Source organism: Cloeon dipterum, chromosome 3 (genome assembly GCF_949628265.1).
Source record: "Cloeon dipterum chromosome 3, ieCloDipt1.1, whole genome shotgun sequence".
Taxonomy (NCBI): Eukaryota; Metazoa; Arthropoda; class Insecta; order Ephemeroptera; family Baetidae; genus Cloeon; species Cloeon dipterum.
Genome location: NC_088788.1, coordinates 4,053,934 through 4,077,694, shown reverse-complemented (window position 1 = coordinate 4,077,694; position 23,761 = coordinate 4,053,934). Strand labels below are relative to the sequence as shown.

General features: G+C 39.1%; 3 protein-coding genes across 3 annotated transcripts; 2 read left to right on the top strand and 1 right to left on the bottom strand.

Moving 5' to 3' along the window:
- Positions 1–374: 374 nt before the first annotated feature.
- On the top strand, positions 375–2,949 carry LOC135939785 (uncharacterized). The gene is made up of 4 exons (XM_065484352.1): positions 375–757; positions 819–1,397; positions 1,482–1,795; positions 2,079–2,949. The coding sequence occupies exons 1-4, from the start codon at positions 500–502 to the stop codon at positions 2,566–2,568; spliced, it is 1,641 nt and encodes a 546-aa protein (XP_065340424.1). The 5' UTR covers positions 375–499; the 3' UTR covers positions 2,569–2,949.
- A 65-nt stretch (positions 2,950–3,014) lies between these two features.
- On the bottom strand, positions 3,015–4,722 carry LOC135939786 (tetratricopeptide repeat protein 19 homolog, mitochondrial-like). Its single transcript, XM_065484353.1, has 3 exons — positions 4,344–4,722; positions 3,736–4,052; positions 3,015–3,685 (listed from the first exon to the last, which is right to left on the bottom strand). The coding sequence occupies exons 1-3, from the start codon at positions 4,626–4,628 to the stop codon at positions 3,199–3,201; spliced, it is 1,089 nt and encodes a 362-aa protein (XP_065340425.1). The 5' UTR covers positions 4,629–4,722; the 3' UTR covers positions 3,015–3,198.
- Positions 4,723–4,757: 35 nt separating this feature from the next.
- LOC135939784 (maternal embryonic leucine zipper kinase-like) lies at positions 4,758–23,493 on the top strand. Its single transcript, XM_065484351.1, has 14 exons — positions 4,758–4,933; positions 5,044–5,243; positions 5,302–5,452; positions 5,506–5,615; positions 5,670–5,823; positions 6,763–6,869; positions 6,928–7,095; positions 7,145–7,210; positions 7,273–7,474; positions 7,877–8,011; positions 8,064–8,196; positions 15,223–15,340; positions 16,422–16,525; positions 22,643–23,493. Exons 1-14 carry the CDS (start codon positions 4,906–4,908, stop codon positions 22,833–22,835), a joined length of 1,869 nt encoding a protein of 622 aa, XP_065340423.1. The 5' UTR covers positions 4,758–4,905; the 3' UTR covers positions 22,836–23,493.
- The last annotated feature ends 268 nt before the right edge of the window (positions 23,494–23,761 follow it).

Genomic DNA, 23,761 nt, shown 5'->3' with positions numbered 1-23,761 from the left:
ATGATGTATAATCCCACCACTTACTGCCACGACCTTGAGACTTAATCTCTCATTATTCACGCAGGGCGGGTCCTTATCAATTTTGGCCAGCACTTGAGACAAGCACAGATGTGTTGATCTGCACACTTAGCCTTATTGCAATTTTAATATGATGGCCTGAAAGCAGCAGGAATCAATAACAGTGTCGGCATAGTACCATAAATAATACACGTATACCAGAACACTTGCGTTGATTTAATCATTAAACGAGACCATTGGTAAAAAATTTAATGGCTAAAAACTACAGCAAGAACTTTTTAATCGAAAATTTTTGCACAAAAACAAAATTTCATGCATTAGTTTTAAATTAAATAATTGTCTGAAGTATTATGGCACAGTTCTGACAACGAGCTCTCTTCTTCTTTTTTCTATTCACGGTATGGCTTAAGCGGCTGACCACGTAACCCCAAAAATTTCCGGCTGGCGGGGCGTTACGTGCAGGCAAAAATAAAAAAAAACAATGTTTATTAAAGAAAATTCCAGTCAATTTTTATTTTATTTCTATACATTTTATTTTTTAGCTTTACCCATGCTTGTGAAGGTTGTGAAATACTTAATGACTAATGAGTGCACGAGTCTGATTCGGGAGGAAATGAACATGAAAATCTTGATGTGCCCTGCTCTGGAGCTCTACTTGGCGCTTGGTCTCAAGGTCATCGACTTGACCGCCTTTTTGTCTTTCTGTCCGATTCGGCTGAAATACCAATATTTAAAATCGGTTTGTATTAACAAAAGAATAATTTAGAATCTCTATTCATCATTTCGCCTACTGTTTGCAGGCAGTGATTAGGATTTCGCAGTTTACTCCCAATATCGAAGAGCTTTTGGTGTCGAGCAAAACACGTCGGTACTACAGAAAATTCGATTCGCTCGTGGATGCTGAGATGTTGAAGGCGCTGTACCAGCTTACAAATCTGCGGGTCCTTCAGCTGGATGAATGGTGCTGCTTCGAAATAAAAGACGTTTTCCAACTGTGCGAAAATCTGCCAGGCCTGCAAATCCTCAGTATCAACTTCCCAGACAGCTTTGACGACTTGGACGATTTTAATTATGATCGTGTCGAATGTGCGGCAATATTGAAAAGAAGCATGTCGAATTTGAAAGAGTTTATCTACACGGCAAGGAACAATGAAACTCTTAAAATAGAGTGCATGAGGAAGAGGAATCTTTCGAATTTGCATGTTTTACATCAGTATTCTGAGCTCTTCCGTCCGAAAGAAGATTACGACCCCTCTACTCCAAATGAAGTAGTCCCTGGATACTCAAATCTGCGACACTTAATGATACTTATCAATATACCGTTCGATTACCCAGAGGAGGACATTCACATAACACATCCTCACGTCACTGACTTGATGGTACAAAAATATGATTGATATTAATTATTTAATAGATATTATTTTGATAGTTACAAGTCCATTTAACGCTTGCAATTATTTCAGATGCATTGGTGCGAAGACCCAGACTGGGATTGGAAGAGTTTGAATTACATTCTGCAGTTCACCAATATTGAGAGCTTGACTATGCTCGACTTCCCGACCGAGGTTATGTTCCGCTTTATTGACACCTTCGGAGCTAAATTAAACGCACTGAACATCCAACACGACGACCGCCAGATGGAACCGTTCCTGAATTTAAATTACATTTTCACTGCTTGCCCTTTGCTTGAGAGACTACGGCTGTGGCTAGTCATCAACGACCCAGAACCGATCACATTTTACGCTCGTCTAAAAGAAGTCGAATTGAATTTCTCGTTGTAAGTATTATTTTACAACAAGGTTGGGAATTTCAGACTGTCGTTTGTTTTTCCTTTTGACACCTACGCACGACTCACCCAGTTTAAATTAGGCTTTTATGGTCCACTTTTCAAACTCGAGAATTCCATAAAACACCCAAAATGGTCTAAATAGTCGATACGAAAAATATTTTTTTTATAAATACATTTTTATACCTATGGTGATCTTCACATATAATTTTAAATGTGTTTTTCATTTATGGATTTTCAGTTTTAACTTCATTTTTCCTATATTCATTCGCAGCCCGGACGGAAGCAGCGACGAGATGGTGAATATTTTGAGTGCGCCTGACTTAGAGAAAGTCATCCTGAGCGACCCCTGCCTCGAAGATCTGATTAAACTAACTTCAAAAGTGGCCGAGAAAGATTTCCTACAGAAGCTCAAGACTCTCGTCATAGATCTGGAGGTCGAATCCTTTGCACTTTTCGTCAACGTGGACCTATTTAATGGAATCGTTGAGTTCATCAAATGCGCGGCAGCGTGCCTGAGCAATTTGACGACCTTGAAGTTCTACTTAAATGATCGAAGAAGTGAATATTCCACGCTTGCAAAAAGTTTGAGGAATGGAAGGACAACTAATGAAGAGTTTCCAGACGTGACTGCCTTTTTCTCCGGCGCTAATATTAACAACGAATCAATCAGCTGGTTCGTGGATGAAAAACTCATAAGCATTCTCGACAGTTATACTGAAAGTGGAATTTTGATCGGAGAGAAAATTAAATATGTTTATTAAAACTCTATATTTTAATCTTCAAATTTAGATATTTTGATCCTCGATGACCAGTAAAGTTTTTGTGCCAAAAGCTGCGTAGTTAATTATAGAGGCGGTGCGGATTGTGACCCCCCTGCTAGTAAATTCAATATGGCGGATTGCGGGTGCGGGTTAGCGAAGTGCGGTTTGGTGCGGGTTCAAATTTTGAAAAAAGACATGGGTGCGGTACGAAATAAGCGGGTTCGGTGCGGGTTTGGGTTGAAAATTTGTACCCGCGCAAAGTACTATGATCCTATCAAATTAATTTGTTCATTTTCTGAAAAGAGAATCTCAATTTCTCAAAAACAGTGCTAATTCCAAGAACTGATTCAGTTTAACTTTTGATTTTTTTCTTGTTGGCATTAAAAAATTGATGTTATTTCCAATATTTTCAAAATATGAAGTAAATTTAATAATACAGAATATGATTAACATTGTTTACTCCCTTTATTTTTGGAACAAAGTACACATATTCAATAAATAATAAAGCTCATAACTTCCCTGAGTAAATATAATTTTAAGGTTTTCATTATAGAGATTCACTCCTGGAGCGCAAATTAAAATTTAAAAGTCTAACAGATTAAAAACATATTATCTCAATGAAAACGCTACTTATTTTTTATTTTTAAAAGCTACATTAACTTCTTCTAAACACCGAACAGCTTCATTTTCCGTTTCAGAGTCTTTGGCCTGTCGGGATAAATTAAAGCCCTCTTTGCAACTGTTTCTAGCTTCAGCCAGAGCTCCATTGTATAATTTAAGCATACCCAAATTAACAAGCATTGATTGCAATTGTTCACCATTGTTTTTCCTGGCAATCGCGATCGCCTCCTCCAGGTAATGCATAGCAGCAGGAATTTCAGCTTGCATGCCGCTTATGTAGCCGAGGTAGCCAAGAAGTGATGACATCCGCTCGTCGGTGTCTTTGCCTCTTTTGCTCCACTCGAGTGCTTTTTCATAGCTTAGCCGGGCTTTAGGCAGCATCTCTTGTCCTGCATACAATCGTCCTTCACCCTCATAGGCCAAACTGAGCAGCAGATACGTGTCGCTGTCGTTGTCACCAGAGTCAATTTTCTTCTGCAGCCTCTCTTTGCAAAAACTTGAAAACAAAATTATTATTTTATTATTTCCTGTTAGTTTTAAACTCACTCATATCCATTATGTGCTTTGGAGCACAGCTCCTGAGCCTTGCTTGCATCTTTCCCTTCAAAAAATCCGTCGGCAAAGATGTTTGCCAGCTTGATACTCATATGTAAGATTTTGTTGTCATTCTCTTGAGCTCCAGCGACTAGAAGCCTATTCATCACAGTCAGGAATAGCTTTTCTGCCTTCGCCAGTTCACCCCTCTCCAGCGCCAAATTCGCCATCAGGTCATATGTGTAAGTAATTCCATCCACGGACATCCTTTCCTGGGCCAAGCGCAGAGCCAAGTGTAGCATTTGTTCAGCTTTGGCCAGGTCCCCTTGCTAAAAATTATTTTAATATAGATTAATCTAACAATAAGAATTATTCAGGTCCTTTTAATTACTAATTTAAGCAGATCTTAATGAGCTCATTTGGCAGATCTAAAAAAATTCACACATAACTTTATACATACATGGTTAAAGGATGGAAATTTACAACATTTCTAAAAGTTTCAATGAAATCGCGAAAATTTAGGTGTGTCTAGCCCCTCTAATTATTATACTTTGCATAACACACATGCATGAACACATTAACATTTTATTACTAATTTTTAAATAAATTAACCCACAAACCTGCATTAAAAGGACGGATCTTTTTAGAGTCATTATCAGCTCATCATCTTTCTCCTCTTTCTCTTTTTCCAATCCCAAAAATGACATTACGCCAGAGATTAGAATAAATTTACTGTAATTTTGATTGTGAAATTGCTTTGGTGACGAGAATGAGCAAAAACGTCTAGACCAGGAGGAAGGTGACAGCCGTTGCACGGCGGTCCTCGAGATTTGCGTGGTGACAGGTGTCAAAATAAACCTGAGAGATTTGCTCCATAAAGCAGAGCACAACCTGGACCAATTCATTGTGAGGTAGATGTTTTAAATTTATAATTATTAAAACTAGAGCTGGACTGAACCAGACAGAGCTCTTATCGTCGGTGGAGCTCGTCTTGTTTACCAACCACGCCCCCCTTAACCTGATTGGTTGCCGTTGTTTGGCGCTAAAGTGTGGCACTAGTTGTAGGGAGTGTCAGCTGCACTGGAAAATAACGACGATCTGCAGAATATTTTAGCTTTTTAGATCTTTAAAACCGCATGTTTCCTTTCAAAACTGCTGTGAAGTTATTCTAACGCTGTCAAAATGTCTTCCAAATCGGACCCGTCCATCGGTAAACGTTGCTTTCATTCATTTCATCGAACTTAATATAACCACTGGGTTTCTTCTGTGTTATTAAGTAAGTTCAACGGATTAATTTTGTATTTTACTTTCCTATTGCAGAAAATGCGACTGACGACTCGGAGAGACTGTTTGTTGATGAGGAAGACACGAAGCACGAGCCTATCCTGAGTGAGCTGCAAGCGCACTTCGACCTGGGGGAGACCCTTGGCCAGGGTGGATTCGCCAAAGTCAAATTAGCCCGACACCGCCTCACCAACCTCAGTGTGGCTATCAAGTGCATGGACAAAATTGTCATTGGGGTAAGAAACTTAAATTCTGTTAATAGTTTGCATTTGAATAAATAAATGATAATTTTAGCCGGAATTAAAGCGAATTTACAAAGAAATCGAGGCCCTCAAGTCATTTGACCATCCCAATGTCTGTCGGCTACTCCAAGTGATTGAAACCAACACAAGAATTTATCTAGTGCTGGAATATTGCGCTGGATCAGAGCTGTTTGATTATATTGGTAATGATGAATAAATGTAGTCTGGATTTTTATAAAAAAAACTCACTTTTCAGTTAAGTCTCAGGACCTGACGGAATGCCAAGCAAGGAAATTTTTCCGGGACATGCTCAGTGGAGTAGCTTACATCCACCAAAAAGGATATGCCCACAGAGACATCAAGCCGGTATAGTTTTAAAATCCCTTGTAAGCATCCTTGTGGTAATTTTTGTTAAAATAGGAAAACATGCTTTTGGACGAGAACAACAGAGTGAAATTGATTGATTTTGGCTTGTGCGCCAACCCTGCTGGTGGCCTGGATGAGCAGTTGGCCACTTGCTGTGGCTCGTACGCTTACGCTGCACCTGAACTGCTTCGTGGAGTGCAGTATTACGGTAATTAATGTAGAAGTAATTGACCTGAAATTCCATGCTAGAGGCTAATTGGACTGGTTTTTATGGCGGCAAGAATCAGGGTGATAACCACTCCGTCCGATTTGTTTTCATGAGGATTAAACACTAAATTCAGCCCATGAAATTATGCATAAGTGCACCAAGTTTAAAATTGATAATTTTTGTTTGAAGTAAAAATTCTGGTTAGAAGCCACTACTGTGCTGTGTGCTGTGCATGACCTTTGAAAATAATTAAAATTTTAGGTTTTTTACTTCGGACTTAAAGTTGGCCATTTGAAGTCAGGTACTCCGTTTAGGACCCAACTTAGTGTGACCCTATGGGTTGAAAATTTTAAATATATTCTTAAAAATGGGTATCATAATTTATAGTGTAATACAAAAGAAAGATTGAGCACGTTTACTCAACATCACAAATATAATTTATTAAGAAGTAAAATAAACAAAGACCAATATTTAAATTAATGAAATACATCAAACAAAGAAAAACCCAATCCTACATGACTACACAAATTGCTTCTACAAATATTACAATGGGTTCAAGAATGGTTTCATTCTAATTTGGCTCTTTTGTAGTAATTGTTACAACAATTAAATGGGTTGGAAGAAACGAGAATTTTCCAAGCTCCAAATTTCAATAATGGTGTGATCTTTGTTACCCATAACCTATATTTTAATGGGGATCATAAACATTTCTTTGGGTAATCCAGTGGATCCAGCTATTTTTAAATAAATCAATAAAATTTAAAGATTTTTTTATTCAACCTTAATAATTGAAGATAAATAAAATTTAAAAGAATCCGCCAAGAGTTTGCAAAGGTCCTTTCTTGAAAAACTTGAATTTGTCAATTGTTTCTCATTAGGTCACTGCTCTAATAGTAAGAATAGCAAAACCACACACTGACGTCTCATTTAAATTTCCAGGCCCAAAAGCAGACATCTGGAGCATGGGAGTAGTTCTGTTTACACTGCTGTGTGGAGAGCTTCCATTCGAAGATAAGAATATTCAAAATCTGCACAACAAGATTCAGGTGCGATTACTGCAAATTAAATGTTAAAAACAAAATATTTTAATATATTTCCATGTAGAAAGGAAGATTCTTTGTGTCTAAATCGCTGACGGCCGATGCGTCCAACATTTTGCACCGAATGCTAGACGTGAATGTGAACCGACGAATCACAATCGATGAACTCTGCTCGCACCCCTGGGTGGTCGCTGGCGGCCTGAAGCCTGTGATGTGGAAAATGCCTTGCTTTGTAAGGTTCTGCTGCACTTTTTGGACCATTCACTAAAAATATTATTTAGCTGGACAATCTGGACAGTGAGATAGTCACCATGATGTCCAAAGCTTTCAATATGGAAGAGAGCAAGGTGAATTTATTATTAATTAGACAAAAAGAAATAGCAAACTAAAAATTTAATATGCTTTTAAGATGGCCCTGGAGTTGAAGAAGTGGAAGTATGATGAAAAGACCAGCACATACGTGTTGCTACGTATGCGGAAGGACAAGGGCAAGCTTCTCCCCAGGCTGAGGTGTCCCATGATCAAACCCAAGGCGCCATTACGTCCTGAGGACCAGGAGTTGAAAAAGAGGAGCGAAGAATCGGCAACTCCAACTAGAATCACACGAGCAGGCTAGTAGAATCTCGTTTATTTATCATAAAAAAATAATTTTCACTCCCTGCCATGAAAAGTTTTTGAAAGAACTTTGCCAAAATCCTTTTTTTATAATATGGGCAGCAGTTGCAGCCATAAGACATTATTTCCTTCAGAAAGAAGAATTTCATTCCTCAAATTTTTTCACATGCAACATTTAGTAGTTTACAACTTTGATTTTTTTATCGACCTTGTCTAAAAACTTATTTGTAGTCATTTTCGTCCCCCTTTTTAAAAAACTCCCTCCTAACTTTTGATATGAACTTCTTTTAATTTTTAAGGCCCTTTTAAAGCGACCATTTATACCATTTTGTAATTTAAACGAGATTATTGAGTAAAAATTACTTGTTAGAATCAAGAATTGTAAAACATACCTTTAGGAAGCCTGCGAAATCGTTCTCCAAGGCCTGGTGGCGTGAAGAGACAGGCTGCTCCTGAGGTTCCCGAGAGGATCTCCAAACGGCTCAAGATGGCAAATGAAGTGCAAACCCCAGCTCGTCGTAATCCTCCTCCAGGTAAAAGCTTAATTTAACTGTTGGCACAAATATAAATTGAGTTGTCGTGCAGTGCCCAGAACTCCGCAGGCGCCTAACTCAGTCAGGTCTCCATTGACAACCCCAAAAAACAACCAGGCAACCCCCAAGACACAGAGGAACGAGTGTCCCACTCCGAATTCCATGAAAACGCCTGTTCAGCAAAGGTAAGAGAAACAAATTTTTATTTTCTTTTCTCTCTAAAATTATTGAATTACCAAACCTGCAGAAACTTTTGATATTCAGTTTTGCAGCTTGAGATTAACTTAAAGGCAGTCAAAATATGTATTAAAAATAGCATTTTTCTCTTTTGGTTTATGAAAATGAAGTCCCCTCTCACAATCATTGGGGTGATTTTTGCGTATGAAATAAGTAAGGCGTGTTAATTAAGTCTGCCAGCAAAGCAGGGCAATAAAAATCGTTAGAATCGTGAATTATGGTCGTAAATTTACATTTTTTTTAAGCGAAAAATATTAATCCGCTCAATTAAAATCAAATTCCCAGCAAATGAAACGCACATGACAACGTTGATTAGCTTAGCAGAAAGACACGAATTTATGACGACGCGTAAATATCAAATCGAGCAAACCGGTTGAAACACTCCAATTGCAGTGCATAAATTGCACGATTGTCAGGAAATTGTGTGTCAAAATTTATCAGGCTCGACAGAGCGTTTATCATAAATAACAAAAGTCGGATCATTTGTCGGTCACCCGCCGTTGAATGGGCCGCAGTTTTAATGCATTATTGATCGGCTAATGAATCGACGCTTCCTCTTCGCCCGCCGCTCGGTGAAAAAGCACAGCGACACACTTCAGGCTTGGATTGTTTTCACACACGGTGCAAAATTCGCAATCAAACCGGACAGTCAGGAAATTCATATGCCGTGCCGTTTTATTTATTGACTATCAATTTTGATTCGAATGCAGCCGAGCATGACCGGATTACATTCGTGCTGCCTGACGAGCGTCGAGCACACTTCGCCAAATTTGAATCAAGCTCATTAATGTCAGCATTTTACTAAAACAAATTCGGCTGGCACTCGCGCAAGCTCAAAAATTCGAGGAATGAGGAATGACCGGCAGGTTCGTAAAATTTTTATTGAAAAATGACATTTTTACGTTAAGTACTTACCTGAGCATTATCTGTGACGTCCAATCTATCAGATTTTTATTGTAGCATGAGGGATATTTAGCTTTGGACGTTTAAAATTACAAATAATTATGCTTTTTATTAAGTAATAAATTAAGTGTTATTTCCCAATCTGCCAGTAACATTGATTAAATACTGACCAAAAAATTCTAACTTTATCCTTTTTCTGTGAAAATCAATTCCAAAGTAAGCAAGCAAATGAGAAAGTGATCAATGTATCCCTTTTAAAAAAACATGATTTATTTCAACATTAATTTGAGGAATTTACCTCTTCAATGCCGCACTTTATTGGATAAATCGCAACTAGAGGAATCGAAATCATGCGAAAAACATCGGAGAAGTTGTTCAAGTTTGCGAGAAAATCTCAGATTTGAATTTTCCTCGCCTGTGATTTAGTTATTACACATTTTAAAGATGAATTTATGCTTGGCTCAACAAACAATTCATTCAATAGGGACCGGTACTAAATGAGGCAGCATTGAGAAACGTTGTTAATTAGTGCCTTTAAAATATCCACTCTAAATCAAACAATTAAAGTGAAAAGCAGAAAAGTAAATGGTATATCAGGCAGCATTCAATGAAACGTTCGTCACATAATAACAGGGTTCCACTATCAAAGTAAAAATCAATTTTAGTATCATTGTAAAATAAAATTTATTGTTATTTATCCGCGGGGCTCCACATGAAAGGTAAAGCTTGGCGGACCGTGATGCCACACTTGCTTTTTGTTTTGTTCGCCGCGACGCCAATCCATATACTGAGTGGGAACCGTTTCTGCGTCGACCGACCTTCCTGCCAATCAATCCCTACGAGTCTTCGGACGAAGCCTCGGATGCGGAATTTTCGCTTTACAGCTCTTTCCCGTCAATATTTCCACCGCTTCCGAGTGGCGGATCGACAAACATCGTAAACAGTTTCATTTTTTACGATTTCCTCGGGCTGGATGAAGTAATTTTGCGGGTAATTGTTCAGCAGGTATGCGTGCTCGCATCGCAAGGGACGCATTTCCTCGCGGCAGGAAGCGCCCTGAGAGGGAAGTGCCCGGCCAGCCACCCCTGCCGCTCCGCCTCCCTATGTTTTCTTCCTCTCGAGAGGCGCTTCCGCTCGCATCACCATCACGACTAATTGGCCGCTTTTGTGTTGTGTTGTTTATGGTTGCCGTCAGATGCATTATGGACACAGAAAAATGCGCTTGATTTCCTTGTTGCTATATAGCTCGCAAGGAAGTTGGCATTTTCGGAATTTTCTCCTGACTTTGACAGCGAGTTAATTGTTTGGAAGGGTGAAATGAGTTTAAAGACAGTAAAATTTTAGTATATTTAAATCTCAATTAATGATGAACTGTTTTAATCGCTTGTAAATACTGCAGAAAAAATTAAGTGGAACCCAATTTTATTTAAAAGTAATTTGGAATTTGTCATTCTAGAATAAATTATTGATCTCGATCGAATTAAATTCTCATGCAATCCCATGAATTTTTGTAACAACACAAAATGGACGTGCGTGGGACAAATCGGTATTCAGCAATACACAAATTAAGCCAGGGGGAGGAAGAAGCTGGGGTTGGTCCTGGAGAGGGCACAGAGGACAGTGTGATGTGCGGCGGGTATCGGGCATAAATCGCAGTAGCAGCAGCAGCGAGCCAACTTGTTGTGTGTCGGTGGGTCGGAAAAGAGCTGCTGCCGCCGCCGCCGACCAAGTAGCAGTCACAACTAAACGGAGCGTGTAATGGTTTGTAATTCTGGCCGAGCTGCAGATACCCCATACTTATTTGATGGTACAATATCGCCTGCGGCACCCATAAAATTAACTTAAAACCACCGTCAGCAAAATACACAACGGCAGCAGCAGCAGCCAAGGATAATCCGTCCGTCCACCGCACAACAATTTGCTTCTTTGCATCGCTTTGTGGGAAAGTTTCGCACCGACCCTGCCGCTGTTGCTGAACGCCAGTTTTGCATTTTTGCTCGCCGTTCAATGCATATGCGAGAAACTTCCCATCGATTGGCAACGCCTGCGGAGTAAATTAATCTTTGAAAAGCGGAAAAACTGTTATTTGCCTTGCTGCAAGTGACAATGCTACCGTTTCTCACACGTTGCTCCATTCAGTGATCTATTGGGCCGCGCGGATCAAAAGTTCGTTTTCCGACTCGCAAACTGCTACACCAAACAAATCGTGTTTCTTTTGAAGGAGAAAAAAAGCGTGAACCTCAGAAGGGAACATGCACAAACTTTTTTACTTGGTACAATTCCCACTTTATTCAGAATAAATTTAAAAGACCGTGCCATTCTGCGGAATGTTGAAAAAAATAATAATGATCCGACGCCGTGAAGCCTTTGCTTAGAAAAGAACAAAAGAGAATTCGAATGCGTCCCCGAGACGCCGCAAATAAAGCTCAATTCTTATTTGGCCGCTGTGCTTGATTAAAGGCGGCTACTCGTGATCGGACTCTTTTCTGGAGAAGAAAACAAAGGCGAGCGTCCAGCTGCGCCGTCCGTCCAGACCGAAATGTGCTGGATAAAGCACGGACCTATTTTTTCCTTTCCCGAGAGATGCAAGAAAGGAAAACATGCCTGAATGGCGATTAAATATTTGTGTGTGCTTCATTTGCAGTAAAGAAGAAAGAACAAGTCCCCCGCGAGGCTCGGAACTAATCGTCTGGCTCAAAACTGCGTCAAATCGTGGGTTTCTTCCACATTTTGGTCAATACGCTCTCACCAAGCCGCCGCTTTTCACTTGCACACACTTTGTCTCTCCTTTTCCAAAGGCTATACACTGAACTCAGAATCGGGCTTCGAGTTTCGGAATTTTTTCGTCGTTTCTAAAGCAGCTGTACTTTTGTAGAAATGCAATTTAAAAAAATATCTCAAAGGAGGATCAACAATTTAATTTACTAATATTGAGTCTAATCTATTTAGACATTGGCTGAAAATTTCCTCAAGTGGAAGTTATCCTTTGCCACGAAAATAAATCAACATTCTCCAGAGCTAACTTTTTTTGCACACCTGTTTTTAGTATAATTATATATCGAGGCTAAGCCGGAATCAAACTGCGTGAATAATTGGACGGCAGCAAGGTAGCTTCTCAATTTTATTATTTGCCCGCTTTGCATGTCGTCTTTGTGCAAAAGCTGAGCTCTAATTTTAATGAGCATAAAACGATTAGCATATCAACATGCCAAGCCAAAAGTTTTTCTCTTAATCACCATTAGCTTGTGTGGTCTTTCGCCTCGAAATTGGCCAAATAATTACGCAAGTTGCTGATGTGAAACATACGATATATCAGTTCGAACTATAGCCATTAACTTTTCCACACTTTTCATCATAGTTTTTGCTAAAATCATTATGTCGCGTTGTTAATAGGATCTAGTTTGCTATGATTTCCTTATATACACAAACTCACGCGAATGCCAGCCTAATTAAAGCTTGTAAACATGATATCTCTAATTCTCACACACTTCTGAACCTATTCGTGTGAAAATTGATTTCTGAAGATTTGTTCAACTAGATAATTGAGGGAATAGTAAAAATACCTTGTGACTCGAAATCCGTGTATGTTCACGCAATCCAAAAGAAAACGCAACGTTCAATAATTTGTTCGCGTCATAAAACTTATATACTTCCCATGATTCTTTTTGCCTGCGAATTTGGTTTAATTTTAAATTAATAGCGAAAATAGCTTTCCTTACCATGAGATAAAGATACCAACGATAGAGATTAGGAAAATTATGACATTAGGATGAAGTCTGTTGCCTATAGATTGTTGGATTTCACCCAATTGTTCATATAATTTACATAGCCAACAAAGAGGAACCAATAATAAAAATGTTTTATTACAATACCCTCTCTCCGAGTCTCTACCGCCCTCATTGAAGCCAAATCGGAGTGAAAATTATGTAGTTTTTGTTTGTTACAAAAATCTCTTGAGAAAGAATTTTTGCTCCGATGCGTGAGAGGGACGCCTCATGCCAGTGGATTAATTCGGGAAACAATTGAATTTAATTTCGTCCTGGTCCCGGTAAAATTGCGCAACTTTCAACAACCAAACGTGAATATCCTTGTTGCAAGAAAAGGTCAACAATCAATTCGACAGTGAAAATTTGGGTGTTTGTTGAACGTTGCGCAATTTTACCGGGACCAGGACGATTTTAAAGTTTTTGACTAAATAAATTAGCACTTCATCCAATTGTTAAATCTCATCAATGTACAATAATCAAATAAAGATCAAGTATACCAGTTAAATTTCAGAGTTTGTTAAATTTTGTCAGCAGTTTTTCGCTTGGTTTCGATTCCTCTCGTTGCAAGCTATCCAACGGTGCTCAAATTACGAGTAAAATTACCCTTCAGGCGAAATAAATCACGATTTTCAATAGGGAGACAGTTCTTACCGCTCGATTAGCATGCAAACTTTGGAGCCAATTTTCTCAGATGAATTTACCGAGCAAGACACGCGAACTAACTCTCTAATTCAAAAATTTCGAGTTAATTTCATTTTTACCTTGCATTCCTGGAACATGTTTATAAAATCTTAAAATTGAAACGTTATTTAAAACGAAAAAGAAAAAATTGCTGGCTTATTAGCTAGATTTGGCGTATAAGCCAGTACTTTCCGGCCCTCGTGCAGCGAATCGGAATAATTAGCGTTGGTGAAAAATCTGCGCGTCGGCCGTTCAAATCCCATATTTCAGCGGCAAGCTGCAGTGCGGCATGTGTATAGCGGCGCATTATTTTGTAATGGAAATCGGAATGGGAGGAAAAAGCTGTGAAATAACGGCTGCTGCGGTGGAGTAATTTATGCATTGGAGGCTAAATCCAAGTCACCCCAGTGACGCCGTCAAAGTTTTAATCTGCGTGCTCATGGAGCGTGAAATATCACTGGCAAGCTAATCGATCATCCCCCGCCTGCCTCTACACGGCCCCCGCCACCGCCACCGCTCGCACGCCGACGCGAATATCATCCCGAGCGCCAAATGAGATCATTACTCATGTTTGGCCAGCGTCTCTCTCGCTCTCTCCCGCTCTCCTCCAAACCAAAATACACACCGTGCCTGACAAATGGCACTCATCTCCGTGTCTCTTCGCATTTTTCGCTGTCCTCCCGCCTGCGATGCCCTTTTTCTCTGAGAAATGCAAATTTCTCTTGGGACTGCTCCCCATGCACGATGACAAAAAAGACGCTGAATTTTTCTTTTTACGTCTTAAAATTGCGTGCTTGCAAGAGAGAAAAATTGTTCAATTAAAATCTGACGTCATTTCGCAGACAAAGCGAACAATGTTGCGGAGTTAAATGGGTTTTAATGCTTTTATTTAAAAATTTACATTTGCGGTATTTTCTTTTTAAGAATGAAAATAATTTTTTTTCATTAGTCTTGACAAAAAATGATATAGATCATTGCATGATGGGTTTTTTACCTCCTCATTTTTTAAAATTATTTTTGTCAAGGTTTATGCAACTTGCAGATCGGGGTGGTCAAAACCGTTGCTTTTTTTGACTGCTCCTGACGGTGACAAGACGCGTGCCTTAAAAATGCGTGCTCACGGGAATGAGGAATTGTGAAATTAAAATCAGAGGAATAATAATTAAAAAAGAAAAATCAAGGCGAAGTTATAAAAAATAATATTTTCACAAGTTAAGAAGTTACAGATTGGATTTTCCTTTAAAAAAATCTTTCAATTCGTCATGAATAATTCGTTGACCTTATTCAGAGTCCTAGAGTGCATTTTTATTTTATTATTTAAAGGATTTAAAGCTTATGCAACCTGTAGGACAGGGTGGTTAAGACGGTTGCATCCACTAGTTGAGTCTGTCCGTACATCAGACCAATTTCAGGCAATAAACAAACATAAATATGATGAGAAAATCACGGCACAACTGAATGTGGACCGTGCCAGTTGTGTGAAATCGCCGCGCGGCATGGCATGTGTTGCATTTCACACACGAGTCTTCCCTGCGGCGAAGCAAATGCCACCATTCAGTTTCAGATAATTTCGTCGTTTCATTAAAAATTCGATTACCAGCCGGTTTTTCACTTGTGTTCCAGAATCGAGGCGAAAGAAACTCCGTCCACGAGGAAGCGAGTCATGAACGCGATCAACAGCATTTTCAGAACGCCCGGCCCGAAGAATCAGAAGGACACGCCCAAAGTGCTCGACGAAAAGGTATTATTAACAAATAATGCTTAACTCTTCAAGTGCATTTTTTAATTTAAAATGGGTGGGGAAAAACAGACGGTAGCTTTTCTAGACTGATTTGGTAGCAATCGAGTGTTTTATAATTTTTATTCCACAAACTGTAATTTTATAAGTAGAACAAAGAAAGAAATGACCCACAAGTAGTTTAAAAAAAACTTAAAATATTAAATCTCCTTCCTGAGAGTTAATCCACGAAGAGCTGAGCTATTCAATAATTTCAATTTCAATTTTTTTAATCTGTTTAATTGAATAGAATGTTTGGATATCTTTATATAGTTTATTCCTCACCAATATTTTAAGTTAATAAAATTTAATTAGTCAAACTTTTTTTGTACAATTAAATAGTTGAAGAACCTGCAACAGCAAAAATGTTTAAAGGTGAGCAAAAAGTAGCAGGAAGGAAGGTTTGGATCGGGGTTTCGGAAACAAATTAAGGGGGAACGCTGTGTGGCTCGCTCGCTCGCGTTTTATTTCATTATTGAGACCGGAAAGACGCATATTAGGAATTTCCTCCTCCGCCGCGCGCGGACTGTTATAGCCAGCAGTAGCAGAAGTGTCTGCATTTTATTCTTTTCTTGTGTGTTGGACGTCAATTGCCTTCCTGTTGTTCCTCCGACTTCCGACTGCAGCCAAGCATGAAGCGCTTTTTGTACCACAATCCGTGCTTATTTAGAAATGAATGAGTGCGGTGCCGAATTCGAACTTGTAGTAATTACTGCGGCCGTGCGGACACAATTCACGGCAGCGTTTGTCCTGCTGCACATCTCTCCGATTTCACACATTCACACATCTTCCTTCTCCCATTCTCGTCAGAAAAACCAACAGTTGGTACTCAACTGGTGGCCGCTCGCTGCTTTTTCATTCACTTTTGTGTGCGAGTGTGTTTAGCTGTTGCTGCTGCTGCTGCTGCTGCTGCTGCGCCGTTGTGTGCCAGTGGTTTATTGTCCGCCTGATTTCGGGAAAGGTGGACCATGAAAATGAGGGGGAAAACAATAAAGAGGCGCATTTTTCTGTCATTAATGGACCGTCTTTAATCGGTTCGTTTCAGGCTATGAATAATGTTTCCACCACCGCCTGTGACGACCCAGACCGCGTTCTGAGGGAGCTCCGCTTTGCTCTGAGGAAGCAGAACATTTTGTGTCAGCAGAAAGGGTGAGTAAATTCGGCTCGTTATCATTTCTTGTTTATTGTGGAAAAAAATCACAGACCATGAGAACATCCAAAGCCTCCGCAGTTTCAAGAAAAAGCTGTAAACACTAAGAGAAATAGTTAATTAATTTAGAAAATGAAGCAGCAGAAACAAAACAAAACATATTATGTTTTCTATTATTTACGAATTTAAATTGTTAAAGCAGAAACTATTATTTGCACATATTTTACAAAAATCTATTTGAGGTTTTAGATTAAAAATTAAATTTCAATTTTTTACCGCATGTGAAAAGATGAATGAACAAAATTGAAGCTTGGAAATATTAATTTAAAAAAAGAGTGGGGAAAAAGAGACGTATTTCTGCACTTTTGACACGGTTTGTCATGAATGAATTCCTTTTCCCGTGGCCGGCCGTGAGAGGCGCCATTTAATTCTTGATTTTCTCACGAGCCGAGTAAAAAATGGCTGACGAAAAACTCGCAGTACAAATTTTGCTTCATGCGATCCAAGGATCTTAACTCTCTTGAAATAAAAAAACATTGATTCACTTAGTGCAACCGTAACTGAAAACTATAGTCTATTAACAAAAAAAAACGCTCAACATTGCTTAAATTTATTTATTTAGAAATGAAACCAAAATTCGGCTTCTTAAGTGACGGTTTGAGGTGCGTGCTGCTCGAGTTCAACACAATGGAAACGGAGGCGCACGCGTTGTCCTATCTCATTACATCACCAGAGTTGAATTTTGTTCCGCGTTCGTGGTTTTCAAGGTACAAGAGCAAATTACGCCGGCGATATGTCATCTGCCGAAAAGAAGCAACGCCGCTTTTCAAAATTGGGGACACGCGCTGCGTTTTTGTGTGATTTGTCCAAAGTGGCTCATTCTGTGGCGAAAAGCGTCGTTAAAATCACCACCGTAGAGCCGGGGACGAAAACACTTGAACCTTAAAAAGGTCGTTGAGCAGGAAGAGAAGTGGACGCTGTTCTTTAATCAAATCAAAAAGATCAAAGCCTTTTTTGCTCAATGCTTAATGCTGTGGTTTGAAATTTGTTGTGGAGGTAAAAAGTGCTGCTGATGCGGCCGAAACGGCTGCTTTGCAGCACAACAAAGTGTCATATATATTTTTCTTCTTATAATTTTGAGTTAAAGATTGCATTTTATTATTTTCCTTATAATATTTTCCTGTCTCTCCGCAAGGAGTTTTTTTAGAGCACAAAGTAAAAAGCGTCTTACGTGAAAGAAAACCCTTAATGCACTCTGAGCGAGTCTGCCGAGTTTTTTACGCTGTTCGCAGAACCAGGAAGAGGAAGAACAAAGCAATTATTTGTGCCGATTGTATCCCTTTAACCATATCAAATCGAAATTGTGAGACTCGGCACTCGGCTGTACAGCTAGCCCGGCTGGCGCTGCCATTGTTTCACTATTTTGGCTGCTCCTGAATATATCAACATCGCTGGTTTTTACCCGTGTAAGGCACACAAAGTGCTCACCGTTAGACGACTTTGCGCGTCGACAGCGCAGATGAGAATTGAGACGAAAGGAAACCTTCTCAAAATCTGCAGCAAGAAGCCAAGAAGCGGCTCTTTTGCATGCAAAATAGTTCACTTACCTCTCCGCTCGCGCGCATCTGCAAAATGATTCTCGGAAATGTGTTTTAAACGAGCGCATTTGGCCAAAAAGCTGAATTATAAATTCACGTGCCTTCATCAGAGCGGAGGAGGATTTCGCTCGCACATGTCATGCGAATTGCTTCTTGATGATTTATTTCTAAATGTTACACTGAGCTTGAAATATAATTAGGCCACACGGGTGGTTTTTTTATTCATGCGAAATAAATCGAGCAAAGCTCTGTTTTATTTTTATTTATTGTTCAAGGCCAGAAATGTTAATCAAAATTCAAGATTAGAGTTGCTTTACAGCAGGCAACAGATATTTTAAGCAATTCCTTAATTAATGGTCTGTTAGAGCTGTGAAATCAGCAGTGTGCTGTAAAAAATTGAACCGTAAATTTAGATATGAAAATTAAAATATTACTTTCAACCTATAAATTACGACGTCCCTTGAAATATCTCTTTTAACGCGAAAATAATATTTTTCCTATAAAGCACTTAATGCTTAGCACAAGGTTTCCATTTTGCTACATGAATTATCAAAATTAAATTTCTAAAAAGATGCCAATCTCCCTTTAATTTACGATTAGAATAATTGTAAAATTCAGTGAAATTCCATAATTTTATAGGTTTTCCATCTACTCGCGGCTACCGAACGATTAAACGCGCATTCCACTCGCACATCGAGCCATAACCGGCGAGACCGTGCTGCTCGAAATTAACGCGATTATCATTTGGCACCAGAATCTGGGCAGTAATTAAAAAAGGCGAGACAAGCATCAGCAGAAAAAAAAAGAAAAGAGCGGGTTCGTTCGCACTGAAAAGAGAGTGAAAAAGTGGCGGGAAGGAGACCGGATGTCGTGTCTCTTCTCTCTCTCTCTAGAGGGGTAAGACCGAAATAATGGCTAGTACATTTATTTTATTACAATAATCTTATGCTCATGGCGTGTGACAGAAAGTAATTAAAAGAGAACAGAAGGCCGCGAGAGTTTAAGTTGGGCCCCGGAGCGTGACTGGGCGCAAGATGGCGCGTGCCAAGAAAAGGCGCAGACTGATGCCTCTTGCGGCAGCACACGACTTTTGACCCGAGCTGCTTATGCACCATGACCCCCTCCGGGGGCAGCGAGCGTGACAGCGCCCAGCACACCGTGCAGCCAGTGCCGAAGGGACAGGTGCGCTCGTTCGTTCGCTTGCTGCCGCAGACCTTTCCTTCTTCGCAGATAAACAAATCCACCGCCGTTTTCTTTCCTAATTAATTAATTGGCACACGCGCTGCCCGTTAATTGGCCGCCATCTTGGCTCTTGGTGCGCGACCGAGGCACAAAAACCCAAGCTGTTGTGCAGAATTTCTCACTATTTTTCTTGTCAGTGTAATATATAGTTTTAAGCTGTTGTCCTTAAGAATGAAGAAATTAACAAGATTGTTGGTAGAAATATTCAATGTTTTCTTTTATCCAGGCCATTAAAGTGGAATGACACAGGGCAACAATTGAAAATTATTTGAATTGTTGGATTGATCGATAAACAATTTGTTCAACAATTTGCAATAATAAAAAAGTCCTTCCTACAGTAAAAATTCAAATTTTGCCAATTTTCTCCAAAATTTACAGTGCTTGAACATATTTCCTTGGCATATTCCGATTCCTCTCGTCGAGATCTGTCCAACGGTGTATGCCACTTATTGGGGAAACTCTTGGTTTTGAAATTAAATCGGATTTCAAGTAAGGAGACAGCCATTACCATTTGAAAAGCACGCTAACTTTCCAGCCAATTTTCTCAAAAAAATACAGTGCTTCTTAGGTTAATTTAGGCTTTAACTGAATCCTAAGGGACGAGTTTATGCATTGCCAACCAGCATCTTCCAGGCTTCCTCTTTTTCAGATTATTTAGAACCTTCTTTTAACTCTTAAAATTTTATTTTAAAATTCAGATTTTAGATGTGAGTGCCAAATACTGCCTGGATAAATCTAGGCTTGATGTAAATATTGTCCTAAAACTGACAATTTATCTCTGCATATAAACACAGTTCATAAAAAATAGAGCCTCTTAAATAAATGTTTTTTATCCAAGAAAAAAAATAATAGCTTTAAACCCCCCTTTCAATCAAATACGTTATTTGATAAATAATAAAGCATTGACAAATTTTCCATGTGCAGTTAGAAACTGCTTGACTCTTTGGGAGCAAGCAACAAGATTCTCTTACTTACTTAGCTCCCTGCTTTTGTGCAGTGCACACACACACACACACACAACACAATGTTTGTTAGCGGCGCATAGAGAAAGAAATCAATCTCCTCGCGTGTCCGAGTAGCTAAATCAGTCAGTCTGGCCCGTCCACTTTTTGTGCTGCTTAATCTCGAGCAGTCAAGGTGTGCGCGATGATTGCTGCCATGCTCATCACTTTTCAGAGAGCACAGGTGGTGTTTTATTTTGGTGCTCACACATTGTTCCTGCATAGTGCGCGCGACGCGATACAAACATAATGGCTATTCTAAAAGGAGCTGCGGCGATTAGTTCCACTCGACAATTACCCGCGTTGCATAAAGGCCGCCTGCACGCAGAGAGTGTAAATGAAATTTCCCGATAGTCGGGGGAAATAAAAAAAATCGGTGATAAATCGGTAAAGGGCCCCATCATTGAATCCCGACGCAAAAAGCCAACCAGCCAGCCAGCCAGCCGTCCGAGGGAAAACAATATCTGTAATCTGCCACGACAGACAGACGTAAGCCAAAGCCAGCCCGATGGGAACCTTTATCACCGACTCATCATCCCTGTCAACAAAAACGCTGCTCAAATTATCGGCTTTTCTCATCGTGTTGCGCTGGGAACTTGGAATTCTATGAATTTTGAGCGTAAGGAAGCGTAAGGCTGATTGATTATTATTTTGTCCTTTTCCCAGGCGCTTAAATTCGTTGCCAAAATTATGTAGTTTATGTTTTGATAATTAGGCACTATTTAAAAAGCTTGATACTGCGAAACTCTGAAAAATTTGATGGCGTTGCATAAACTAATCCTTGAGCCAAATTTTTATTTGATTGTACAGATTAATTCTTTTTAGAAAGTGGAAGAATAGTCAGAGTGCTTTTTTAAATGGCTACTAAAATATGACATTTAATTTTATAACAATAAGGTCTTTCCCCGGAAAATTAATTAATCGATGAGAGGACTTTAAATGAGCCGTAAAATTTTTCATTTTCATCGTAACAAGGTCTTCGTTAATTGTTGCACATTGTTTAGTTAAATTGTTTAAACAATCATCTCGATCAACTGCTTGCTATAGCCAAAATTTAAAACAAAAATATTTTTCTTGCATCAATCCTATTTAAAAATTGGAAAAATCTGCTTAATGAAGTGAGAATTAGCAGTTAATTAAAATAAATGGTAAATGCGCACTGTGCACTTCATCTGGCTGAATTCTAAATGAAATTGCGTTGTAAAGAAGTGTCCCTAGAATTTGACTATCCTTTTCGCTGAAAGAAAAAAAAGAACTCGCTGAGACTGTTTTTCCTCTCCTAAAAGAGACGCATAGCAAAAAAAACGAAACGAGCTACTCCAAAATCAGGCATATCAAATTTTTACCACACAGAGGAGACGCAGGTCGGAAAATAATTTGAAAGAGTTATTTCTGGGCCTAACAAAAAAGATAGGCTCGAACAGGTGTTAACCAAAACACTTAACTTCTCCCTGATATCTTTTTTCTCTCATAACCAGTAACTCCCGAAGCCTGTAACACACACACAAAGACGAAAGAAAGATTGCGAATTTCTTTGTAATCCGGACACTTGATTTCATGAATCATTCTGGGGATTTCACGAGTTTTTGTCGGCTTGCTCATTGGGTGGCAGGTAAATAAAAAATGAAGATTGCATTTTGCTTCCTGTCTGTCTATTTTCCTGACCGTAACCGCAGTCGCTTCTCCATTACGCGATTATAGTTGAGAGATAGATTCGGTTCCAAATATCATTCCGATTTAAAAGAGAAGCAGCAATGAGATTTCATTGACTATTTCGACTTCCTTTTTCTCAATATCTCGAAACCCCTCTTAGAAGAAAAATATTTTTGGGTGTTACACGCTGTGGTGGCGGTTTTCTTGAATTTTTGGCGATTGAAAATAATAAAAATTAGCATCGAGTTCAGTGGTTCAAATATTAATTTTTTTTATTCAAATTTCGGAAGCTCAAATGGGACTAAATTTTTAAAAACTGGTTTAAATAAACTATAAATTTGGAGAAATAATTGTTTTTATATCGTTTTTGCTGAATTGGATTGATTGATTGGTCGTTTTTTACTTGAAGAAAAATAAAAAAACATCCCTCTAAGGATATGCCCCGAATCTCAAACAAATGACTGCACTTAAGCATTAAATTAAAAAAGGATTTCCCTTGATGTTTTATTTTAAAGCTGAATTTTTATTTTTGAATTATGCTCATGCTCATGCTTCATCAGTCTGTTGATTTTTTATTTTTATTTTCAACAAATTTGATTGTGTTTATTGAAATTTGCTTCAGGTACACCTTGGAGGGTAGGATTCGCAACACGGATGGAAAAGTGCGTCTGTCGTTCGAGCTGGAGATCTGCTTTGTCGGCCCGACCAAGCAGGTTGGAATCCGCAGGAAAAGGCTCAAGGGTGACGTCTGGTGCTACAAGCAGGTCCTGGAACAGGTGCTCGCGTTAACTTCGCTCAACCAGAAAGCCAAGTAAGCAGGGAGACAGCGGAAATTGTTCTGCGTGTGCCTCGACCGTGCCAAATTCGAATCATGTACATATATTATTTTTCTTTTGTATGAGACAATACAAAATTCTTCAGTATGTGCTTTTACGTTAGTGGGTGAGTTGGACTACTTGTACTTTTGTTTGAAAAGCAGAACGAGGTTTTTGCTTTACCGTGTCAAAATCAGCTGGTGTTAGAATTTTCCCTTATTGCTCAAGAAACCTTTTTGCACACTGATAAAATCAGTCAATATAAATATACTGAACCTAACTGAGCTAAATTATGGGGAAAAAAATTAATTTTTCATATTCTCATCCATAAATCAATCTGAAATACCAAAAAAATCTACAATGAGGTACCTTGTGATTAAATATTTCATTTGTTTCAGAAGTTGAACCAAATTTTTGCTGGTGAAATCCAGTTTAAAAATTTTATTGACATAAAAAGAATAAATAGTGTCAACCCAGCTGATAAGAAGATATTACAAACAACGCATTTATTGATATTATATACCGATCTATTTCCACTAATCTCATTTTCAACCTTAGTGTACTAACCATAGCCATATTGGGCAAATATAAACCTTATTTTTTGTACTATGGACTTAAATATACGAGCCAGAGTGTGAACGTCTGGCAAAAAAGGCAACAGCAGCGTGTTATTTCCTCGGAAATTGCATGTCAACTTTCTTGCGGGGCCGCATCATGACGATTTAAACTGATCGCGTCCTTCGGCGTCGGGCCACCGGGCAAAAAGTGCCGGGCAATTCGGTCGCTTCGTTTTTCTGCGCCTAGAACAGCACACACGAGTCATGCCCTGCCTGGGAGGAGCTTTGTGTTTATCAATGAAAAGTGCAGCAATCGAACCGCGAGAGCTGCTGCATTCAACCGCAAAATCTCAATGAGCTGTAGAGAAT